General features: G+C 37.1%; 1 protein-coding gene across 1 annotated transcript in view; it reads left to right on the forward strand.

The window, feature by feature from the left end:
* Nucleotides 1-24,486, forward strand: part of CEP83 (centrosomal protein 83) — a 78,504-nt gene that overhangs the window by 38,702 nt on the left and 15,316 nt on the right. The window contains exons 10-11 of the mRNA XM_090273872.1: nt 22,010-22,085; nt 24,143-24,300. Of these exons, the coding sequence (XP_090129998.1) occupies nt 22,010-22,085; nt 24,143-24,300 (234 nt within the window). The remainder of the gene's footprint in view (nt 1-22,009; nt 22,086-24,142; nt 24,301-24,486) is intronic.

Here is a 24,486-nt window from a genome sequence, read left to right on the forward strand (position 1 = left end):
TGTTGTCTAGCTTCTTATTGTTTGTTTATAAAGACTATCAACTTTATATGTTAATTATATATCCTAACTTACTGAACTCTTTTATGGATTTAGTTTTATTATGAATTACCTGGAATTTCTCAGGTATACTATCATATGTATAAATACAGATAATTTTACTTAACAATTCTTAAGCCTCTAATTGATGTATCTATTATAATTACACTGGCAAATATTAAGTAGTTTTGCCTTGTTCCTGATCATAGTGGAAATGTCTCTCCTGTATTTTCATTAAGAAGCTAGCTTTAGTATAATTGCCAAAGGTTTTTAGCATCTCTGGAGATAATAATTTTTCCTCCTTTGGCACTACTAATATAGTATATGAATGGATTTCCTAATCTTTAACTGACTGTACTATCTGATCTTTGTTTGTTTAAGGTGGTAGTGTATTCTATTTGTTGATGCTTTATGTAGTATTTGGTCTGTCGTTTCTTTTTCTTTTTTTGTAATTATCCGGTTTAGGTATCAATGTTATCCTTGCTCACAAAAAGGATTAAGAAGATTTCTGTGGTTTTCAATGCTCTGGGACAAATATGGAACAGTGGAATTATCTGGCTTTTGAAAGCTTGGTAGAATTCCCCTGTGAAGTCATTTAGGCTCCTTCCTTTTTCTGGGATAGTTCTTTGATAACTATGTTTCTTCTATAGAAATCATCCTGTTCAAGTTCTCTATCTCCATTGGGATCAGTTTTGATCATCTGTATTTTCATTAAAAATTATTCTCTGTTTTAAACCCTTTGAGTGCCATGTGTCATTGCTAAAATTTGTGTGAGAAATGCCAGGCTATTTTGCTGAGAAAGGCAGAGTTTATGAAAAATGTCTATAAAAAATTATTATTTGTAATAATTTGCTGAAAATTTCATAACATATAGTAAATACACTCTTTTGTAGGCAGTATTCTTTGATGCAATTTAGCAAAACATTTATTGTATTAAAATTATTTTATTATAACAATTATTTTAGAAAAAATAAATTATTTCCTTCAGTATGGTTTTTGAAGTAAAATATATGGCATAATATAAAACTTATTATAATTTGAAAAAACACATAGCAACATGGATAACAAGCAAGAAATATGCCAAATATTGTATAAATTTTTGGAAAAAAAACTTCATAATGTACAAAAAAAAGAACACAAACGGCATTTACACTAGAGACATACATCAATAGATATCAACAGTGAAAAACAGTTCATAAACAAAAATGAAATGCAAAAACAATACAATAATAGTGAAATGTTTATATATTAATATTTGTGGCTATTGACGCATCTTGGGTGCAGCCCTTTGTCACATCTCACACATACTGTTCTCGACCTGATTTTTCTTTCCAGTGTTGAGCATTCCTTACATAATCTTAGCTTTCTTTCTGGAAGCATCTTTACGCCATATACGTGAGAGGGACCTGGTGGATTTTCTTCATTGCTGGATTTGTTAACAGTGTCTCTTAACGTCATGCCATTCTCTGGCAAGCTCTTCTGTTATGGAGGCATTGACATTCAATCGAGACATTGGTTTGTTCCCACCTAAAAAATTTTCCTCATAAAGAATGTTTTCATTATCAGCATTCTTGATAATACGTTGAACACAACCTTTTCCCAATACTTTAGTGTTCTTCTTTCATCCAAATACATGTAAAGCATCATATCTGACATGTCTGTGCCTCCCATGTATCAGTTGTATTCCAGTATGATATCTGGCTTGGAAATTGGTGTCATATTTCTTTTTGATGCTGTGTTCGACACTGTCGGACCTGAATAAGAGCTAAGGAGCAATACCTTCTTTCTTTGAGATTTCTTTTCCCTAAACCCACACAGTAACAGGAAGGCATTTCTAAAAAATCTTACCTCTCCCACATTGAACTTTTGTAGAATCTGGTGAGGGAGAAATTTTCGATTCCTATGAAGTGTTCCTGTAATGTATGTCCCTACTGAGTAGAGGTATCTAGCCAGGGGAATCGAACTAAAAAATTGTTACAAAAGATGTGGTGACCTTTATTTGTATAATTTCTGTGGTAGCAATTTAGTTACTATAGTATAGTCCAAACCATGTTTTTTCATATCATCTTTGTCTGTATTACTTCTTGCTCCAAGGTAAGCATAGAATACAAGACAGTAATTTGAGACTGCATCACACATCATCCAAAATTTTACTCCTCAGTGGTGATGGTGTTTATTTTGCAAGTACTGCAATAATCTGCTGTGACTTTTGGTACCAACCAAACTCTCATCAATGCTCAATTGTTGGTGGGGAGTATAGTAATGCTGAAAGATACGATTGGTGTGATCAACTATTGGCTGAAATTTAGTACATGGGTCATAAGATGGGTCACCAGGAGTGGGGATTTTGGAATTGTCTACAATATGAAAAAACCTCAGCAATAACTGAAATCGGTTACAAGAGAACATATGCCGGAACCAAAGAGTTGACAAAGATTTCTTCTTCGACCAGTAGCTGTACATGCTTGGGTTAGTAATTATGGCCATGTTCAGTATACAGGCTATAAAAGTTTTTATTTCTGCAACTGTCATTGGTTTCCAAGAACTCACTCTAGAATTAGGGGATAATTTTTTGTGTGACTGAAGGTGCTGTTGTGCTGATCTGTTGGTTTCGGTGACCATCGGCTTCAGCAGCACTTCAGTGAAGAAGAGATGAAAATAAGCAATTGGCTTAGAATCAGTCGGTGGGGCATGCTTCACACCTGGAACCTCTGCAAACTGATGTTGAGATTGTGTTGTGTCCTGCCCATCTGCATCCCTCTCAACCCAACAGCTTTTACTAGCATCACTTTCAGAAGAAGATGGTTCAGTTTCATCTTCACTTACTCATCTTCAGATGCACTGCTTTCAAGATCACTTATCACAAAATCACTGTCACTCGATTCATCGCTGATCAATTTAGAAATTTCTTCTTCACGCAGAATTTCCTTTCTCTTCATTGGGGCACTCATTTTCAGTTTTTCTATAAATGTCTTTCCAATATAAAAAAGCACAGGCACAAAATGAATGAATACTGGCCTTAAGAATCATAAGATCACTCCCTGGCTAAAGTTCAACTGAACCCTTTTCTTTATCTATGACTCTCAAAAGTAGTCTTGCTCTTGCAGCATAAAAGAATGATCCACTCTAGTATGATAAGAATATCGATTCACCCAGAGGATACCAACTTTTGATACTTTTTATTCAAAGCAGAAGAAGGTACACATTTACTGCAAACACCATCGGGCAGTGGTGACATCCAAATCTGCTCTGACACAGAGGGAGACTAACCTTCGTTGTGTTTACAACCTACTACAGGGATACCCTGAGAGCCAGTGCAGCATTTCGCATTTCTGCAGTAAAGAGAATTCCTCTCATTCTGAAAGGCTGACTCATTGTCAGAGATTATCAGGTCCTTATCTCTCCAGATGAGGGAGTCAAATGTTTCAAGGACATTCTGTGATTCCGGCACTGGTGAAAAGGACCTAAGATGCAGCAATTCGCATTTCCTCAGTGAAAAATGTCCCCTCATCGGAAAGACTGACCCATTGTAAGATGGTATAAGGTCCCCCACTCTATATCATATCCATATTCAGGTTCCTATCTCTCCATATGAGGTGGTCAGATGTCTCAAGGACTCTCCGGGTTTCCATCATGAGAGCAATAAACCTCTGCTGAGACACTGGAAAAAATGCTAATGCTATACTGTGAAGCAGTGAAAATGTCCATTAGCAAAAGCTTCCGTATCATGTGCATTGCATAAGTTTTGACGATTATTGCAAAGATAAGTGAAATTAAAAGGACCGTTTAAAATATAAGTAAAAATTATAACAATATGTCAGTATTTGAACAAACATAAAAATTTGAAATTTGGATCAACATGAGAAAAAGTTATATCAATATATAACCTGAGGTACAAAAAATGAGAACAAAACTTGAGAACAAAACATAAAATACGAATTATTCCATTGTTATTTACATTTATAGTCATCAAAAGAAGAGTCACTGGGAGCGACACTGGCACTTCTGGGAAAATTTGTCAGCGTCGCTCAAAGTGACATTGGCACTCAAAAGGGTTAAATTTATTTGCATAGAGCTCTGAAAAATAGTTTTTTAAAAAATTTCACTATTTCAATGCTTGTTTTCCCTTGGTCATTTCTTATTTTGTGTATGTGCTTTATTCCCTCATTTACAATTGACATTCAATATTATATTAGTTTCAGGTGTGTAGTATAGTGGTTAGACATTTATATACCTTATGAAGTAAACCCTGCCGCCCCCCCCCCCCAAGTACATCTAGTAACCACCTGGCACCGTACATGTTTATTACAGTATTATTGACTATATTCCCAATGTACTTCATATCCCCGTGACTATTTTGTAACTTCCAGTTTGTATTTCTTAATCTCTTCACCTTCTTCATTCAGTCTCTAATCCCCCTCCCATCTGGCAACCAGCAGTTTGTTCTCTGTATCTATGAATCTACTTCTGTTTTGATTTTTTTCATTTATTTTTTTTAGATTCCACCTGTAAGTGAAATTATGTAGTTGTCTTTCTCTGACTTAATTCACTTCTTTACCCAATCATCTGTCTATGGACACTTAGGTTGCTTCCATATCTTGGCTATTGTATATGAAATGTCCTTCTTTGTCTCTTCATAGTCTTTGTTTAAAAGTTTATTTTGTCTGATATAAGGCTTCTTTAGGTTAATCTTATTTAGGACTCTGCTTTCTATTTTCTTTGCCTGGTTAGGGAAGTTTTCAGTCATTATTTCTTCACATAGGTTTTCAATCCCTTGCGCTCTCCTTTCCTTCTGGTACTCCTATAATGTGAATGTTGGTGTGCTTAATATTGTCCCACAGGTCCCTTAGAGGTCCCTTAGACTACCTTCTTTTTTTTTAAATTCTTTTTTCTTTTTGCTCTTCTGATTGGGTGTTTTCTGCTACTTTGTCTTCCAAATTGCTGATTTAGTCTTTTGCTTTATCTAATCTGATGTTGATTCCATCGTATCTGTTCTTTATTCCATTATTTTTTATATCTGACTAGTTCTTTTTATGGTTACTATCTCCTTTTTTAAGTTTCCTATTCTGTTTGTTGAAATTATCACTGAGATTACCTATTCTTCCCTGAATTCTTTGAGCATCCTTATAACTTGTGTTTGGAACTTGATATCTGATAGATTGTTTACCTCCATTTCGTTTAGTTCTTTTGCTGAAGTTTTGTTCTTTTCTCTCATTAGGAACATATTTCTTTGTCTTCTTATTTTGGTTTCCTCCCTGCGTTTGTTCTTATGTATTAGTTAGATTTGCTACATCTCCCAGTCTTGGCAGGGTATCCTGTGGGGCCCAGTGGCACGGTCTCCCTGGTCCCTGAGCCAGGTGCTCCGGGGGTGTCCTTTCTGTATGTTGTGTGTGCCCTCCTGTTGTAGTTGAGCCTTGATTGCTGATGGCATGTTGTGGAAGGGATTGGCCCTCAGGCCTACTGGTTGTGACTGCAGCGGCTGAACTGTCGTGTAGGAGCTGACCCCACAGAGCGGGATTCACTGTAGCGGAGCTCAGGTGCCTGCCGAGCCCACCCTTTTGGATATGTCATTTTTGGAGCTAATCCGGTGGTGGTCTGGTGTGGTCTGAAGCTGGGCACTGGGTGTGCTGGTTCTGGGGCCTCTTGGGAGGAGGGACTCTTCTGCAGGGCCAGATTAACCACTGCCTGTGCCCATTTGGGCCACTTAGTAGGCAGTTGGCAGCTGTTTGTGCTAGATTTTCAGGCACCTCGGAGAGGTTGTGCTGTGATCTGAGGCCAGCTATTGCTAGTGCCAAGGTCACTTAGCAAGAGGTACAAGGCATGCTTGTTTGAGGTTTGTGGGCCTTTGAGAGATTTTAGGAAAGTCCCTTGTATGGACTGCGGTTGGTAGTTTACGAGGAATAGTCCCTGAAAGAGGTTCAGGCTGGTCTACAGGTTGGGTAGGGCAGGTTCTCAGGGAATCACCAGGTGTGGGACAAGTTTGATCAAGCCTCAGATTTGGTGCCTGCTAGTGTTTGTAGTCTGGGTTGGGGAGGGGCTCAATGAAGGAACGATGGGTCTGCCAGCTCTTTAGTCCTGAGAGAGCTGTCCCTCCAGCCTGTGCTCTGAAGACAGACAATTCAGTTCCTCACACATGTCCCTGATGCTTTTGGAGTTGCTGCCCCAGTGCTGGAGCTCAGAGCCAGTGAGTGTCAGAGGGTAAGTCTATGCATGGCCCTTTAATAGGAGTGCCTGGGATCCCAGCAGCCCTCCATCTCACCTTCTAATCCCTGATGATTTTCACAGCCAGCTGCTGTGGGAAATCCTCAACACTGGTATTCTTGTTGAGGAGCCTGGTGTGGGGCTGGGACCTCCACAGCCTAGATAGTTCTCCCCATTTTTAACCACCACATGTGGGTGTGGGATCAGCCCATTTTGTGTCTCCACTCCTTCTACTGGTCTTGGGTGACTTTTTTTGATATCCCTAGTTATAGGAGTTCTGTTCAGCTAGTCTTCAGGTAGTTGTCAAGGGTGGTTGTTCTGTAATTTAGTTGTAATTTTGATGTGGTCATGGGAGGAGGTGAGCACATTTACCTACTTCGCCATCTTGACCAGAAATCTCTTCCTCTCTTAATCAGCTAGTGCTTTATTTATTTATTGTTGTAGTAAATTATACATAAGAAAATTTATTATTTTAATGATTTTTAAGTATATAGTTCAATGGTTTTTTAAACTAATATTTTGATTTATTGAATCAACTGTTTTTCTATTTTCTACCTCATTAATTTCTGCTTTTGTCTTTACTTTCTGGGGTTTTTGCTCTTAAAAAGTTTTCATTATTTATTGGTGTTTAATATACATGAAGTAAAATTCATCCATTTAAATAATATACAGCTTGATGAATTTTGGTAATTGCATAATTGTATAATCTTCACCACAGTAAAAGCATAGAACAGTTCCACCACCGTAAAAGTTTCCCCATGTCTCTTTGTAGTTGACTTCTCCCCTAATATTCATTCCTTTTTATAGATATTGCTCATTGGTATTCCATTGTAGCATATGACCTTATTTGTTCATTCTTTTCTTGATGGACAAATATTTGGGTTATTGTTAGTTGGAGCTATTATGAATAATGCTGCTTTGAACATTTATGTATAATCTGTGTGTGGACACGTTTTTACACATCTTGGTTAACTATCTAGAAATGAGAATGCTGAATCTCATAAGTGTGCATTTTACAATGTAAAGTAATACTGTTTTCCAAAGTGGTTGTACTATTTTTCATTCTCAGCAGCAACGTATGAGTCATTTGTTTCACACATTCTTACTGATACTTACTATTGTCAGTCTTTTTAACTAAATAATTCTAGTAGATGTGTAGTAATATGTTGCTATTGTCTTAATTTGATTTTTCTTGATAGCTAGTGATGTTTTAACAACTTTTAATGTGCTTATAGTGACTTTTGTGAAGTGTCTGTTCAGATATTTGGTTTATTTTAAAAATTAGGATGTTAGCTTCTTATTGAGTTACAGCAGCTCTTTATGTGTTTTGGATATGAGCTCTTTGTCACGTACATTTTTTTTTGTTTTTTTGTTTACTTTTTAATTTTTTTTTTTATCCTCACCCAAGGATATGCTTAGAGAGAGGAAGCGGGTGATGAGGGAGACAGAGACAGACATCGGTGAGAGAGAAACATCGATAAGTTGCCTCTCATATGTGCCTTGACTGAGAATTGAACCTGCAACCTTTTGGTGTATGGGACAATGCTGCATACCCACTGAGCCACTTGGCCAGGGCTGTCAGATATATGTTTTACAGATATTTTGTACAAGTCTGTGCTTGCTTGCTTGTTTATTTTTTAATTGTGTCTTTTGAAAGCATTTTTTTTGATGAAATCCATTTCTATCAATTTTTTAATTTTGTTTTGTGCATTTTGTATCCTTTTTAAGAAATCTGCCTAATGACGTGTCACAGAGATTTATGTTTTCTTCCAAAAGGTTAATATTTTGGTTTTTACATTTAGGTTTATGGTCCAGTTAATGTCAGTTTTTGTATAATATGATACTGCATTTCCATACAGGTATCAAGTTGTTCCAGCACCATTTGTGGAAGTTTATCTTTTCTCTCATTGCATTATTTTGGTAACTTTGTTGAAAATCAATTGACTATACAAGCATTTGTGTGTGTTTCTGAACTCTGTTCTTCTTTATTGGTCTGTATGTCTGTCTTGACACCAATACCATGCTGTTTTGACTACTGTAGCTTTATAGTAAGTTTGATGCAGAGCACAAGTCCTCTACCGTGTCCTTTCTTGTTAAGATTGCTTTGGCTCTTCTATCTTCTTAGTCCTTTGCCTTTCCACGTAAATTTTTATATCAGCTGGTCTTTTTGAAAAGGCTTGTTACGATTTTGATTGGGATTGTGTTGAATCTCTACCTCAATTTGAGGACAGTTGTCATCTCAACACTTGGAATCTCTTCAATTCATAATTATGGCATTTCTTTCTATTTAGGTCATTTTTAATTTCTTTAATCAGAGTTTAGTAGTTTCCGTGGTATATGTCATGTTCATCCTGTGTTACATTTTATTTCTAAGCATTTTAATGTGATTAAAAAGTTATTTTTAAAATTTTACTTTCTAATTGTTCATTGCTAGCAGATAGAAATATAACTAGTTGACTTTTATATATTGACCTTGAATACTGTAATTGTACTAAAGTCACATATTTTCAACTAGCTGCTTTGTGGATTCCTTAGTTTTCTAAGAGCATCGCATGTATATCTTGTGCTAAAGAAAGTTTACTTCATTCATTTTTTTGTTTTTGAGTTGGAAATTTAATTCAACTAATATTCATTCTTTTATTGGTAAAAGTGTGTAGTGCTTATTTTTTATCACTACTTTAAATGTATCCTGTAACCCTGGGTGCTGTGGCTCAGTGGATTGAGTGTCGGCCTGCGAGCCAAGTGTCGCTGGTTCGGTTCCCACTCAGGGCACATGACTAGGTTGCACGGCAGGTCCCCATGTTAGGGGCGCAAGTGAGAGGCGACCACACAGTGATGTTTCTCTCCCTCTCCTTCTCCTTTCCTCTCTCTCTAAAAATAAAATAAACAAACAAACAAATAAATAAATAATTTATTTAAAAAGTAAATAATTAAATGTATCCTATAGATGATATGTTTTAATGATTATTTTTTAGAAATTCTCTCCTGTCAGTTTATATTTTCCTTTTCATCCAAGAGTCGTTTAAGTAGAAGGTGTATTAATAGAAGATATAGTTGTTTAACAGAAGGTAAAACTGATAGTTTGCTAGGGCTGCCATAACAAAGTACCACAGACAAGGTGGTTTAAACAACAGAAATTTATTTTCTTACAGTTCTGGAGGTTAGAGGTTGGAGAGCTCAAGGTGTTGACAGATTTGGTTCTCTCTTGGCTGATGGTTGTCTTCTTGATCTGTCCTCGCATAGCCTTTTTTCTCTGCACATATATCCCTGGTACCTCTCCTTTTAAGGACATCAGTCATACTGGATTAGGACCTACCCATATAATCTCACTTAACCTTAGTTTCCTCTTTAAAGCCTGATCTCCAAATACATTCTGAATTACTGGGGGATTAGGACTTCAATGTATGAATCCTGGGGAGACACAATTCAGTACATAACAGAAGGTTTTTGAATACTCAGTTGGGAAGACTTTCTAAAAAATTTTTTGTTGATTTATCCTTTTATTGCATTGTGACCAGAGAGTATTATTTCTATTATTTTTATTTTATGGAACACAGTAGTGTTTTCTTTGTGACATAGGCCAGGACCAAAGTAAAGCAAGTGAGGTGCCCATGGTGAAAATTAAGGAGACACCGACTTTTATGTGTTGACATTGCATTCGCAGGAGTCTTAGAATGAGACTGCCTTAAATTTTGCTCCATGGGCACCTCATTTGTTTCACCCCAGTCTTGTATCTCAATCCTATAATACGTGATTGATTTTTGTGAATGTTACATAAGGACTAGAAAAGAAAGTGCTCAGTTATAAGAATATAAAGTTTGATATATACATCCAGAAGATCTATCCTGTTAACTATGATGTTTATGTCTTTCATGTACTTATTATTTTTTTGTTCACATGATTTTTCTTGTGATATTAAAGTCTCCTATTTTTATTATTAGTATGTTTGTATATGATTCCTTTCATATCTTGTAGTTTTTTGCTTCAAAGGTAATTGCTGTGTTATTTGGTACATAGATAATCATAACAGTTATATCTTAATGGTGCATTGTGGCTTTAAATATTTAAAAATGCATTTTTGTCATTTAATTTTTTTGCTTGAATTCCACATTGCCTGATACCATCCTTACTTCTGTTTTCTTATTGTTTCTATTTGCCTGGTGTACCTTTGTGTTTTTATTTTTAGTCTTTCTGAATCACTTCATTTTTTAAATGTCTTTGATGTATAGCATGTATAATAGTTGGATCTCACTTTGGGCTAAATTAGAGAACTTTTTGTTTTAACAGTTGAGTTAAGTCCATTCATGTGCAGTGAGCTCACTACAAAGACTTCCAGTCATGAGCATGAATAGTCTTGATGGAACTTAGAATTATTTTCCTTACAGATGTCTTAAAGTTCAGGCATTTTCTCTCTTCCATTGTGAAGGGTGTAGTTTTTTGTGGCTTTGTTTATTGTCCTTGCTTTTCTATATTGTTTTGAAGGAGATATGGATAACAGAACTAAACATCTGTTCATCTTTGGCCACCTGGAAGTCCCCATATCTGTTTTTTAAAATCTAGAAACTTAGTGACTTCCTAAGTATTATATATAGATTAAAACTGAGAGATTTTTAAATATTATGTTCATTAAGTTGTAAGTTATGTTTTGGGATAAGGTTTCTGATTTACATTACTCAGGAAAGAATTACTACAAGCAGAGATAATGTGTTATTTATGAAGGTCAGGTTTTATGAACTATTAATTTAAATGTTACTTTTACTATTCTAGAATTATAAATCTAATGGATTTTGAGAGCCAGTCTTATCTTATTCTTTTCTTTTAGGTCAGTACATTTTTCTAATTGTTCAGGACAGGTACTTTTTTTTTTTAATCTTTTCTTGACATTCTCAAAAAAGGAGAGAGAGAGAACCCCCCCCCCCCCCCCCAAGAACCTCACTCTGATGTTTTATTCTATTTTCTGTTAGTATTTAAGACTTTTTCCTCTGGTTTGGGCTTCTGTTGCCATAGTGATAAAATATTCAGCATTCTGTCTTTGAGACAATAATGGATTTGACCATTAGGTTTTTGTTTATTTATTACATAACACAGCTTTTGTTCCTTTAGATGTTCTTTAATATAAATAATTTTGTATTCCATTAGTCTCTTAAATAATTTTTCTTTTATTTCTCTTGTTTCTTCAGATTATTTATAGTGTGTAATTGGCCCCAACTTATTTTAAAATAAGGACATAGTGAGCAGCATAAAATGCAGCAGAAGGGACAAAAATCAACAAAATTTGAATGATTATGGTTGTGGTGGATTTTTTTTTCCCATGACAGCTCTGATTTTCTGATTTATAAGTAACTATATCATCCAGGTCTATTTTGATCATTTGTTAAAATAATCATAATTACAGCTTGTCCTTTTTAGAATCTGTGATAGGTCAGAAAGAGACTACCTGGGGAGAAAAAGATCTTGCTAAGGATATGTAAGGTCTAAATTATATAAAGCAAAAGTATCCATTTATGTACAAACAACAGATATCTTTGATAAATAGGATTAATCACTGCAGATACAGTATTCCCTCACTTATCGCAGGTATTACATTCTAGACAACCACCCCCCCCCGCGATAGATGAAAATCCGCTAAGTAGGAACCTTACATTTATTTTAGTATTTACATATATTTTAAGGCCAGAGAAGGAAAACTCTGGTTCCAAAAAACCTCCGCTGCCTTGCGGCATACCTCTTCAGGGGAAAGGCTAAGGGAGTAAACCCCGACAGAAAATCCGGAGCCGGAGTCCCTAAGGCGGTTTGACGTTGTAGTCAACACCGGCAACTCCTGCGGCGCACCTGAAGCCAAGCTGTATTGACTCCGTCTTTCCCTTGGATCCTTCAGCTGCGAAGAGAGGGGGGGTCTGCTGCATGGGCAACAGCAGACCCTCCATATCACCCTGCCCAGGCTCTGTAGCTTCAGCGTCATCGCAAGATGTCGATTCAACACGGGAGGAGACAGATACCGTGTCACTCCCGAGTCGGACTGCACAGCCATTCTCGGCGGTGCAGATAGACTCTTAAGAAGCTACACCATCGTCTCTCGAGATGGATGGCTGCCGACGACGATATTTTAAGGCTTTATCAACCCTTCCCACACACTTATAAACCGTTCCCAGTTCCTTATTAACCGTTCCCACTCCCTTATTAACCTTTTCCACACTTTTATAAACACTACCTATGTTCTTAAACATACTCTACACTCTTAAACCTACATAACTTTAACAACATACATACACAGTTCCGCAAAGTTCTGCGATATAGCGAAAAATCTGTGATAAATAGTTAATTATAATATTTTTTAAAATCCTGCGATGCAGTGAGGCCACGATAAGAGAACCATGATATAGAGGGACTGCTGTACTTTAAATTATTAATTACATACCAGTCTCTTGTTTTCATTAAAGTGATTTCTTCAGCATTAGCCTAAATAAGAAAATTATTCTTCTGTAGTTTCCTGTGCTTCACAGCTGCCCCACCCCACAGTGAGCTTGTAAAATGTGTAGCATTGTCTGTATTAAAAACAAGTAATAATTACAGGATTTTAAACAAGATAAAGTATCTAGTCAACTTGATTATGACAGTAACCCAACTCCAACCAAGTCAAGCAAAAGACGGGACTGGACGGCTGACAAAAGTTGTGGAAAGGACAGGGATTGTGCTGATCTCGTGGACGTCTTGATCTAGGAACTCAAATGTGGTCAGATGAGAGTGGCTTCTCTCTTTCTGTCTCCCTCCTCTCTTCTAAATTCTGTGTTTGCTTTTCTCCTACTGCTTTCTCTGTGAGGCCAAGTCTGTATGTGGAATTGAAGAAGACAGAGTTCTTAAGTGATTAATAAAGTTAGAAACATCTAGAAAAGGGGTTGGGTGTGGTTTACATACGCCTCCCTGGGCCCATTATTATTGCCAGGGGGATAGGATACTCTTGATTCAGCCCAAGCTTTACGCTTATTTCGTTTGGAGGGGTGGGGGTGTAATGTGTAGTTTGTTATCAGCAGTGAGGGGAGGCATATCGGGGAAATAGCAGTAATAACTGTGGGAAAAGGAACTTCATCATTTAAGCTATCCTGTAGTGAACACCCCTTATCTTTTGCCTTGCTTAAAGTCAGAGATGTATTGTCCATTTGTGGCTTTCTAATCTTTTCAAGGTTTTTAGAAACTTCTTTTAAAAACTTATTTAATATATCCTCCTTTCTATTCATACTCCATCTTGAGATAAATTATCTGTTGTATAACATCTTAGTATGGGATAGGAGACTTACTTGGACAGTTGGACAAGTTCTCTTCCCGAATTTGAACTGCAAAGTAAATGATGGAAGAATATGTGGTAGCATTTGGAACACCAGACAGTTCTTGTGACTTGTCCTTGCTGGTGATCCTGGTCAGTTATTCCTGCTTGGTTCTGGTTCTAAGGTTCCTGGTGATTCAGTGGGTTTCATACATCCTCCCAGGAAGGTCCCTTTTTGCTAATAATGGCCAAAATTAATTTCCATTGTTCACAAGCAAGAACCTTACTTTCAATGGATTGATCTAAGAACTGCCATTCTTATGAAATTTGTTCTAGGGATCTTTTAACAATAGAGAAATCACAAATACAACTTCTCTTGTTTGTCATAGTTATCTGTTGCTTTCCTTTGATAATGGAGGCTTATATCAAATGAAGCCAGGAGGTTACACTACAACCTTCATGTCTCATATGGAATTACTAGCCTCATATAGCTATTTAGATATAATTTTAAATTCATTAAAATTTTTTAAAAGTTAAAGATTTAGTTTCTCAGTTATATTAGCCACATTTCAGATTAAAAAAAGCTCAGGTAGCACTGTTGGACTATAAATTCCTTAAGAATAAGGATTCTGTCTTTGTTTGGTACTGATATATCTGTGACACTTAGGACTGGGCCCAGCATTTGTAGGCATTTAGTAAATACTTGTTGAACATTGAAATGACACATATTAGCTGCCTGCCACAGAAAACCGAGGCAATAGTCATCATAATTGGCTATTCTGTACTTTGAAGAGAACTTGGAACAGTTCCATCTCACTGTTATTCCAAATGTTTCTGTTTAACCTTTCCCACAGCTGATTCTTTTTTGTACTTTGATCCTCCAGTCTACCCACTACTGTACTTCTATTTCCATTATTTCTATAATTATTTTTAAAATATAAAGTACTTGATCAGGTACTTTGTCATTCCCCAGATTACTCATCCTTCTTCAACTTTTGACTGCTCTCCACCATCAACCCATTAAAGCTCTCCTCTTAACAATTTTTGCTGTAACATCTGAAATCCCTTTTCCATTGCCAATAAATATTTTGCAGTCTCCACATTTTCTAAACAATCCCTTGCTGAAACCTGGCAGCCCTTTTAAGTGGAAATTACTCCTCCTTTACTCTCTCCTGCAGCTAGGGATTAAGAAAGGAAATCCGTATCTCCGGACCCCACTCTTGTTTCCAGACCATTGACTAACTTCGGTTAAAACGGGTTTTCCCTTGATAGTTGTTGCATCTATCTGATTCTCATCTTTCTCTCCAATTCCTAATTTACAGGGTATTCCCCAGTAGCCACTAAGTACCTTGACTTTCTTCTATTTTCTTTCATTTGCTTTCGTTTTAATGAGTACAACATCTGTATTGTTGACCCATCTAACACCTTAACTATATAGTTTATTTCATCTTCACGCTGAAATTCTCTTTCTTCCACTTTAATGGTCCTATACTTAGCCATGCCTTGTCCCCCCTTAGAACTAATCACTTCAAAAACTATTTTTTTTCTCTTATTCACTCAATTCTCACTGAAGATATTGAAACTGGTAGTTCTTGTACTTTTGTTTGTTTGTTTTCTTTTGCTTTGTTTTTTTAATTCTTCCAGTCTGTTAGCCTGGCTTCCTTTCCTCTCATTGGGAACTCTGTTCACTGTTCAACTGTACTCTCACTTGTGCCTGAGCAAAGACGTCTGGATATGAATTCTTTCAGCTTCTCACTATTTGAGAATTTCTGTATCTTCCTCATTTGCTCCTCCCTTTCTGTTTTTGTGAAGATATCCTTTCTTCCTTTATTTCCAAAGTATATAGTGTACTACCCCACCCCCTTTGTTTCCTCTGTAGTCTTGCTTCATTAGTTATCCTCTTCTTCACTTAAATCTTTAATTTCTCTGCCTCAGACTTATTTTGTCTTCAGGGTCCAGGTCAAATTGCATTTTTCTTTTTTTGAAAAAGATTTTTAACTTTATTTTTATTGATTTTAGAGAGAGGAAGGGAGAGATAGAGATTGATTTGTTGTTTCACTTATTTATGCACTCATTGGTTGATTCTTGTATGTGCCCTGACCAGGAATTGAACCAGCAACGTTGGCACATTGCTGACAACACTCTAACCAACTGAGCTACATGGCCAGGACCACATTTTTTAAATGTGACCTTTACTGATCTTCTAATGAGAATTAATTATACTTTCTTCCGTACTTGGTACTTTCCTCTTGTACTTCTATTATAAGAATTATTTTATTTTGACTTACTGTAATACATTTTGACTATTCAGAACCTTCTAAGCAAGAGATCAATATTCCTAAATCTGTAGCACTAGGAAATAATGTCTGTTTTTAAGTCTTGTTATTGTTATTTAAGACTGTTGAACATATTCCTAAATCCTGATCATCTCTATTAAAGTTTCTATTTCTGTTAAATTCTGTTATCCCTTAGAATCCTAGTATTCTTCCTTAAAAAAAAAAATCTCTTACCAGTTTTAGATTGTAACATAGCACTGCTTTAGCAAAGTGAACTGAAGAAAACCTTGTGTGTTATTTCTTTTATTCTACCATAGTGGTATTCTTACTCTTTTTGTGTCTTAATGATAGTCAAAAGCTCTTTGCCATTAGTTTCTTTGGCTTCATTCTTTGTATGTAGGACATAATTGTTTCTCTTTTTACTACATAACTTATTTAGAAGGCAGTTAGGCCACAAATGCTTGTTTAACTGGGTCTTGTTTCATTGATTTACCAAGTGTATCCAGAATCGCGACCAGAGCTAAAATAACCCGAGGCCTAACTCTGGACCTGAGCTAGGACCCATTTTTTTCTCCTTTATTGTCATCTTCATGATTTTGTAGACAGTAACTTCTGTTAACTCATAACCTAAGCACAAAGTTAGTAATATTCATAAACATTTCAGGGGAGCCAAGCACAGAAAGTTTGAGAGATTAATAATATAGCTAAAATTATCAATAGAGTATGACTGGCACTGTCAAAGGAGCAAAGGAAGAGCAAGATTGGCCCTCTTCCTTTATAGACATTGTTTCTGTCATTTGTATGTAAATATCTCTGAAAGCAATGGGTGTAATGGTCTCTTCCATGTTATATAGTCCAGTCATTTTACATATTTAAACATCTAATCCAGGATTTGGGTTGGTTCGTTCAGTCCATCAACAAATATTTATTGAAGTCTTATTAGCATTTAAATCACAGGCCTAGGCCTTTGAGAAGGTTGTCTTCCCAATCAGCAGTTCTAATTGGGCTGGTAAATGCTCATGATACCAAATTTGAAATAATAGTGCCAGATGAATTATTTTTGAGGTGAGTGTTTGAAGAGTTTTAAAAATGGAGAGGTTGTGGGCTTATCCTTCAAACCTAATTAGCATAAAGTCTTTCTCATGAGGTTAGTTATTTGGTCACCAGAGAGGCTCTCTATTTTAGAGCTGTCTGAGAACATATTCTTTTGAGGAGGATACAAATTGTGTGTTTATTCATCTCAGGGATGAAAACTTACAATATATTCTATAGAATACAATATGTTACCCTGTACTAGATCTTTTTTTTTTAAATCCTGAATTTAAAATTAGTAAAATTGCAACATAATAAAGTGGGAGAGAGGGACACTCACTTGGGTATTGGAAGACTTGGGTCCCCTTTTTTCCCTTACCTTTGCCATTTGCTTTCTTGTTCTCAAAAATGTTTACATACTTTTAAAAATATATATGCTTCATTGATTATGCTGTTAACAGTTGTCCAATTTCTTTTCCCTTTGTTCCCCTCCACCCAGTGATCCCCCCTCCAATTCCCGCCCCCAAGTCCATGCCCATTGGTTGTGCATATAGTTCTTCTCAACATCTTCCTGTCTACTCCACCCCCTCCTACTATGCTTCTTAATTCCTGTACCATCTCCCTCCCTTTCCCCCTTCCCCCTCCCTGCTGACCTCCCCCCTATATGCTCCCCATACCTATAATTCTTTTCTCACTCTTGTTGCCTACTTAGTTTGCCTCTGTTTTGGTTCCCTAGCTTCTGTTGTTGGTTGTTGTGATGCAGTTTTCATTTTAATGTTCATAGTTTTGATTGCCTTTCTCCTAAACAAGTCCCTTTAACATTTCATATAACAGTGGTTTGGATCTGATGAGCTCCTTCAGTTTTACTTTGTCCTGGAAGCACATTATCTGCCCTTCTATTCTGAATGACAGCTTCGCTGGATAGAGTAATCGTGGTTGTAGGTTTTGGATTTTCATTTCTTTGAATACTTCTTGCCAGTCCCTTCTCACCTGCAGAGTTTCTTTTGAGAAATCAGCTGATAGTCTTATTGGGACCTCTTTGTACGTAATTCTCTTCTTCTCTCTTGCTGCTTTTAAGATTCTCTCTTTAATCCTTAATTTTTGACATTTTGATTATAATGTATCTTGGTGTGGTTCTCCCTGGGTCCAGTTTTTTTTGGACTCTCTGTGCTTCCTGGACCTGTAAGTCTATTTTCTTCCCCAAGTTTGGGAAGTGCTGCTTCATTATTTTTTTACATAATTTTTCAATCTCTAGTTGTTCTTCTTCACCTTCTGGCAACTCTATGATTCGGATGTTGGCCCGCTTGTAGCTGTCCCATAGGTTTTCGAGCCTCTTCTCGTTTTCCTCACTTTTTGTTTCCTTTTTCTGCATTGGTTGACTGTTTGTTCCTTCCCTATGTTCCGATTTGTTGATTTGATCCCTGGTTTTCTTGCCTTCACCACTAGTTTCATATGTGTTTGTTCATTTCAGCAGGACTAGCCTTCATTCCTTCCCCATCTTGTTTAAGATCCACTGTTAGGTCTGTAAGCTTTCTTATAACCAGAGCTCTGAACTGTGCCTCTGAAAGATTTCCTATCTACTGAGCCGTTAGATTAGATATTTGCTGTCTAGTCAGCTGCATGATTGGGATTTCTATCATGATCTGTGACATCCTGACAGTTTTGTGTTTACCTTTGCTTCCTGGGTGGGGCTGTCACACCTCCTACGCTATAGGGTGTGGAGCCCTGTGCACTTGTCACTAGCGGGCGACCCTTCTAACCGTGCTGTGGCTTTTCTTGTGGGGGTGGGGGTACAAGATGGATTCCTGCCATTCACTCTCCGCTGAGGGACTGGGAGCCTCTTACTCCATCCCCACCCCCTCCGGGCCTCACCGTCCAAGGCAGTGGGGGTCTGCCTTCCCCGGTGTTGAAATCACAAGCTGACGAGTCTTGTCTATAGCCAGGGGTGATCCCAGGTGCTTCTCGCCTCCCCTTAAATATGGGCGTCTGTGCTGACTGCTGTCCTGCCACCATCACCACTGCCGCCGCTGCCAGCACAGCTTGACCTCTCCACCCCGGCTTCGCCCCTCCTACCCGTCTGGACGAGCACCACTTCTTTATAACTTTATACGTTGGACTTTCATTTATTTTCTGGAACTTCTGGTTGTTTCTGGTTTTGCGGTAGTTGTATTCCTTCTTAGTTGTGGAGGGAGACGGAGCGTGTCAGTCTAGGCCTCCATGTTGCCGGAAGTTGTCTCCTCATCTTGACAGGCTCCTGTGTGTGTTTGCCTCTGCCCAGTTTGTACGTCTTAATCTCTTCACTATTTTTGCTCATCCTCCCAACCCCCCTCCCACCTGGCAACCAGCAAAATGTTTTCTGTATCTTTGATTCTGTTTCTTTTCTGCTTATTTGATTATATTGTTTTTTAGACTTAATTGTTGATAAATATGTATTTATTGCCATTTTAGTTTTCATATTTTTGATCTTCTTAAAGAAGAACCTTTAACATTTCATGTAATACTGTTTTGGTGGTAATGAATTCCTTTAGCATTTTCTTGTCTGGAAAGCTCTTTATCTGTCTTTCAATTCTAAATGATAGCTTTGCTGGATAGAGTAATCTAGGTTGTAGGTCCTTGCTTTTCATCACTTTGAATATTTCTTGCCAGTCCCTTCAAGCCTGCAAAGTTTCTTTTGAGAAATCAACTGACAGTCTTATGGGAACCCCTTTGTAGGCAATGAACTGCTTTTCCCTTGCTGCTTTTAAGATTCTCTCTTTATATTTAATCTTTGGCATTTTCATTATGATGTATGTTAGTGTGGACCTCTTTGGGTTCATTTTGTTTGGGACTCTGCAGTTCCTGAATTTGTATGTTTATTTCTTTTGCCAAGTTAGGGAAGTTTTCTGTCTTAATTTTTTAAAATAGGTTTCCAATTTCTTGGCTCTTTCTCTTCTCCTTCTGACACCACCATGATGTGAATGTTGGTATGTTTGAAGTTGCTCCAGAGGCTCCTTACACTATCCTTATTTTTTTGGATTATTTTCTCTTCATGCTGTTCTGATTGGTTGTTTTTTCCTTCCTTATGTTCCAAATCACTGATTAGATTCTTGGCTTTATCTACTCTGCTGTTGATTCCTTGTAAATTGTTCTTTATTTCAATTAGTATAGCCTTCATTGCTGACTGGGTCTTTTTTATGCTGTTGAGGTTCTCATTGAGTTCATTGAGCATCCTTATAACCCGTGTTTTGAATTCTGCATCTAGTAGATTGCTTGTCTCCATTTTATTTAATTCTTTTTGTTCTATTCTTTCATTTGGGCTATGTTTCTTTGTCTCCTCATTTTGGTAGCCTCCTGTTCTTTTTTTCTGTGTATTAGGTAGAGCTGCTATGTCTCCCAGGCGTGGTAAAGTGGCCTAATGTAGTATGTGTCCTGTGTAGGATCCAGTGACACAACCCCCCTGTTACCCTAGCTGGGTTTTCAAGGTACACCCACTCTGTGGGCTCTGTACACCCTCCTGTTATAGTTGAGTCTTGATTGCTTTTAACACATCCAAGATCAGCCACCACCTGTTTTATCTCTGGAGTCACACAGCATAAGCTACAAAGTGATCTGCAGATGGCTGCTACTTGTGCTGGGCTTGGAGGTACCCATTCAAGGCCAAGCTGTGAACCAAGGCCAGCTTCTACTAGTCCTGGGCCTAGGGCAACTTAGTGAGAGGTACAGGGCTCACTGAAGCCAGATGCTGTTTGTTTGAAAGAACTTAGTAAAATCTAAAGCATGGGCCAAGACAAGCCATTCGTATGGAGAGGCCACCAGAAACAGCTTGTGTGGGCCCAAAGGTGGGGTGGGGCAAGGCCTCAAGGAATCACCAGGGCGAGGCAAACAGTGTGAGCCAGGTTGGTGGAGTACTAGATATGGCACCTGCCTGTCATGTCAGCTCTGTGCAGGGAGGGCTCAGAAAAGGACCAGTGGCCTCTGCCACCATTTCTGGCTGGGAGAAAGGTGTCCCACCCACCCCCCACCGAGCTCTCGCCCTGATGCTGGACATGTCACTTCCTCCTTGTATGTCTCTGATGCCTTTCAATCTGCTTCTCCTCCTCTAGAGCTCAGAGGGAGTGAATCCAAGTAGGTCTGTGTGTGGGTCCTTTAAGAGGAACTGCTAGGGAGTCCAGAAGTTTCTGTCTTCCACAACCTCAATCCCCACTGGTTTTTACAGCCAGAAATTATGGATACTTATCTTTCTGGCACTGGAACCCTGGGCTGGGTGGCCTAGCGTGGGACTGAGATCCCAAACTCCTGAGATAATCCCTTCTGATTTTTATTCACTACACAGGAGTGTGGAACCAGCCTGTTGTGCATCTCCACCCTCCTAACAGTCTCAGTGTGGTTTCTTCTTTAATTACCCAGTTGTAGGACTTCCATTTAGTTTGATTTCTGTCAGTTCTGAATGATGGTTGTTCTGTAGTTATAATTTTGATGTGGTTGTGTGAGGAGGGAGACAAACCTGTTTTTATCTACAATGCCATCTTGACTAGAAGTCCTGGGTTGTCCTTTTTTGATTTGGCTGGTTGGTAGCCATGTGATTTGGCTTAACTTTGTTAAGCCTCAGTCTTTTATCTGTAATTGGAATAATAAAGATGATTCTGCTTATGCTCATAGATTTACTGTGAGAAATTATTATAATTGAAATTGGCTACCCTCATTAACTGTCTGTTATATTATGATATTATGTAGGCATTAAGGATACATTTTGGACCCCCCTAACCTAATAGAGTCAAAGTGAAGTAGCATTTCATCTAAAAGCAGTTTGTAAATTGTAAAATACTGTATTGTGAAGTGTCTTCTCCTAAACTGGCTTACTTTCTTATGCCTAAGAGACACATTATACCCTCTTCTACCGAAGACCATGTGCTCAGGCTGTTCCCTGTGTTTATCACACTCCTATCCATCAGCTTTTAACCTCCAGGTAATTTTTTCTCATCTTCCTGGACCTGATTTCTCATCATAGATTTTTCCATAGCAAAAGCAGAAATTTATGTTACATTTTAGTTATATGAACATAATTTGGCTGCCTGATGTCAAAATCTTTATCATTTTATCTACCAGTTTTCACACTACAATGCCTCATGTTAATACAAGCAGTCAGTAAAGTGATTATCTAATTCAGTGAAATATATGAGCTGTGGATCCTTAATAATGTCTTTGGTTGGGTTGTGATTTTCAGGTTAAAACTTCAGCAACAAATTGTGAATATTGAAAATGCAGAAAAAGAGAAAAATGAAAATTCTGACCTGAAACAGGTATCATTTTTAGCAAACATTTTGCTTTAAGTGCTCTTTAAGATCTGTGTTTTGAATCTCTATTGGAATTTTATATATTGATATTCTGAAAATCACTAAAATTGATCATGTGTTGATGAACTTAATATGTAAAGATCTCTTTAAAATCTTAAATTCTAGTAAGTTTCTTTTGTTAACTGCTATTTTTCTTAAGACATTTGTATACTGTGGCCCATGATGAATTTTTTTTTAATTATAATTTAAAGGATAGTATTTTTATATTCTTAATTTTGAAAACTGATTTGAAAAAATTATCCAGTTTTTAAGTTACTTGTGTGATTGACTTGTAACTCTATATTTCTTATTCTCTGAGCTATTGCTTATATACCTGTAAAATCTAAGAGTTGTCCTTATGGAAGGAAATTTATATTTTAACTTAAGTTATTTGGATTCAGGAAAGATTTATATATGCAAAACATTGAAAAATGTTCTTTACAGAATTCTATTTTCTTTTGTGTTTAAATTTTTTTTCCTTTTAAATTATGAAGTAGTAAGGGTTTCATTTTTAGGATTTTTATTTACACGCTAGCTGGCATTGCTTTGCATATGAAGTTCCAGTTTCTAAATCTCAACCAGAAGGGCATAATGTTTGAATCTGAAGTATCATTGGCACTGGGCTTTCTCTTATCCTGTAGATAAGAAGAAATAGTAAGTTCCTTGAAGGTTGCTTGTTCAGTCAGCTGTAATACAGATTTAATATTTACAACTCCAGTTAAAAATAAAGACTGGAATAGTTCTTCATGGAGAAATTTATTCCAAAATAGAAATCTGAGACATATCATTTTACATTATTCTGCTGACAGTTGCTCTTTGGATATATATAGTCCTGTCTTACTTGGCTTTGCTACCATCAGAAAGTAATGGAATTATTTCCTGTTTAATTTATTGCATAAAGGATCTAGTTTCTTTTGACTCTTGAGTCTCATAGTCGGTTCTTTAATCCTGAGGCTCTTGATTCTCTGCTTCCAAACTTCTCTCAGAGGATGGCTAAGAGTTCAAAGAAAGTGGAAGAATGAGGCCTTGTGAGGAAGTGTTACTGTGTCCCAAGTGAAGATTATTTGGATACAACAAAAGCAATGTGTATCTTCTTAGCCTATTAATTTGTAAATAAATAATTATGGGCATACCCGGGAGATATTGAGGATTCTGTTCCAGACCACTGTTGTAAACAAATACTGCAATAAAATGAGTCAGAATAATTTTGCTGGTGGAAAGCCTTGCCTTCAATTTGTAAAAAGAGAAAAAATAATGCAATATCTATGAAGCACAATAGAGCAAAACACAATAAAATAAGTTATGTGTGTAGCTACTTTTCATGGGCAAAAATACTCCCAGGTGAAGGTTAATACTTCTGTTCTCTAATAAACCTTCCCACTCCCAGTACAATATTCCCTCACTTATCACGGGTATTATGTTCTAGACAATAGGTGAAATCTGTGAAGTAGGAACCTTACATTTATTTTAGTATTTATATATGTTTTAAGGCTTTATAAACCCTCCCCACATACTTATAAACTGTTCCCAGTCCCTTATTAACCTTTTCCACAGTTTTATAAACACTACTTATGTTCTTAAACATATTCTACACTTTGAAACCTACGTAACTTTAACAACATACATATACAGTAGCACAAAATCCCATGATATAGCAAAAAATCTGTGATAAATAAATATATTTTAAAAAATCCCGTGATACAGTGAGGCTGTGATAAGTGAATCGTGGTATAGAGAGGGACTACTGTACCGCCTCCAGCCTGCTTATCTTTGGAAGAAGAGAAGATGACTTGGTGACCGACTTAGGAATTTAATTGTTGATTGTTTGTGGTTATATTAAGAAATGATCCTATGCTAATGGAACCTAATGCTGTTATTTATTATTTCATTTCAGAGTGCCTTCAAGGGCATATCAGTTGGGTGGGTCATTTGTGAGGGAAGATGCAGAGCCTCCCCTACCTCTCTCACGCTCTACTAAATTTGTTTAGTGACCTTAATGTTTCTCTTCTATCTTCTCTTTTAAGCAAATCAGTAGTTTGCAGATCCAAGTGACCTCACTTACACAGTCAGAGAACGAATTGCTGAATTCAAACCAGATACTGAATGAAGTGGTGGAGAGGTTAAAACAGGAATGCCGAAATTTAAGAAGCCAAGCTGAAAAAGCACAACTAGAAGTTGAAAAGTAGAGTTCCCTTTTTTTTTTTAAGTGTACAACTATTTCTTTTTTTCTGCTACATTATATATTGTTAGTTCAATAATGATTCCATGCTGAATGTATTTTGGGAACTATTTACAAATACCCTTTGATGATGTATAATGGGTCTGAGGTAGTGGACTTTCTGTTTCTAGAGAATGAGCTTTATGGACT

Source organism: Furipterus horrens, unplaced genomic scaffold, assembly GCF_987537825.1.
Source record: "Furipterus horrens unplaced genomic scaffold, mFurHor1.1.pri manual_scaffold_4, whole genome shotgun sequence".
NCBI lineage: Eukaryota > Metazoa > Chordata > Mammalia > Chiroptera > Furipteridae > Furipterus > Furipterus horrens.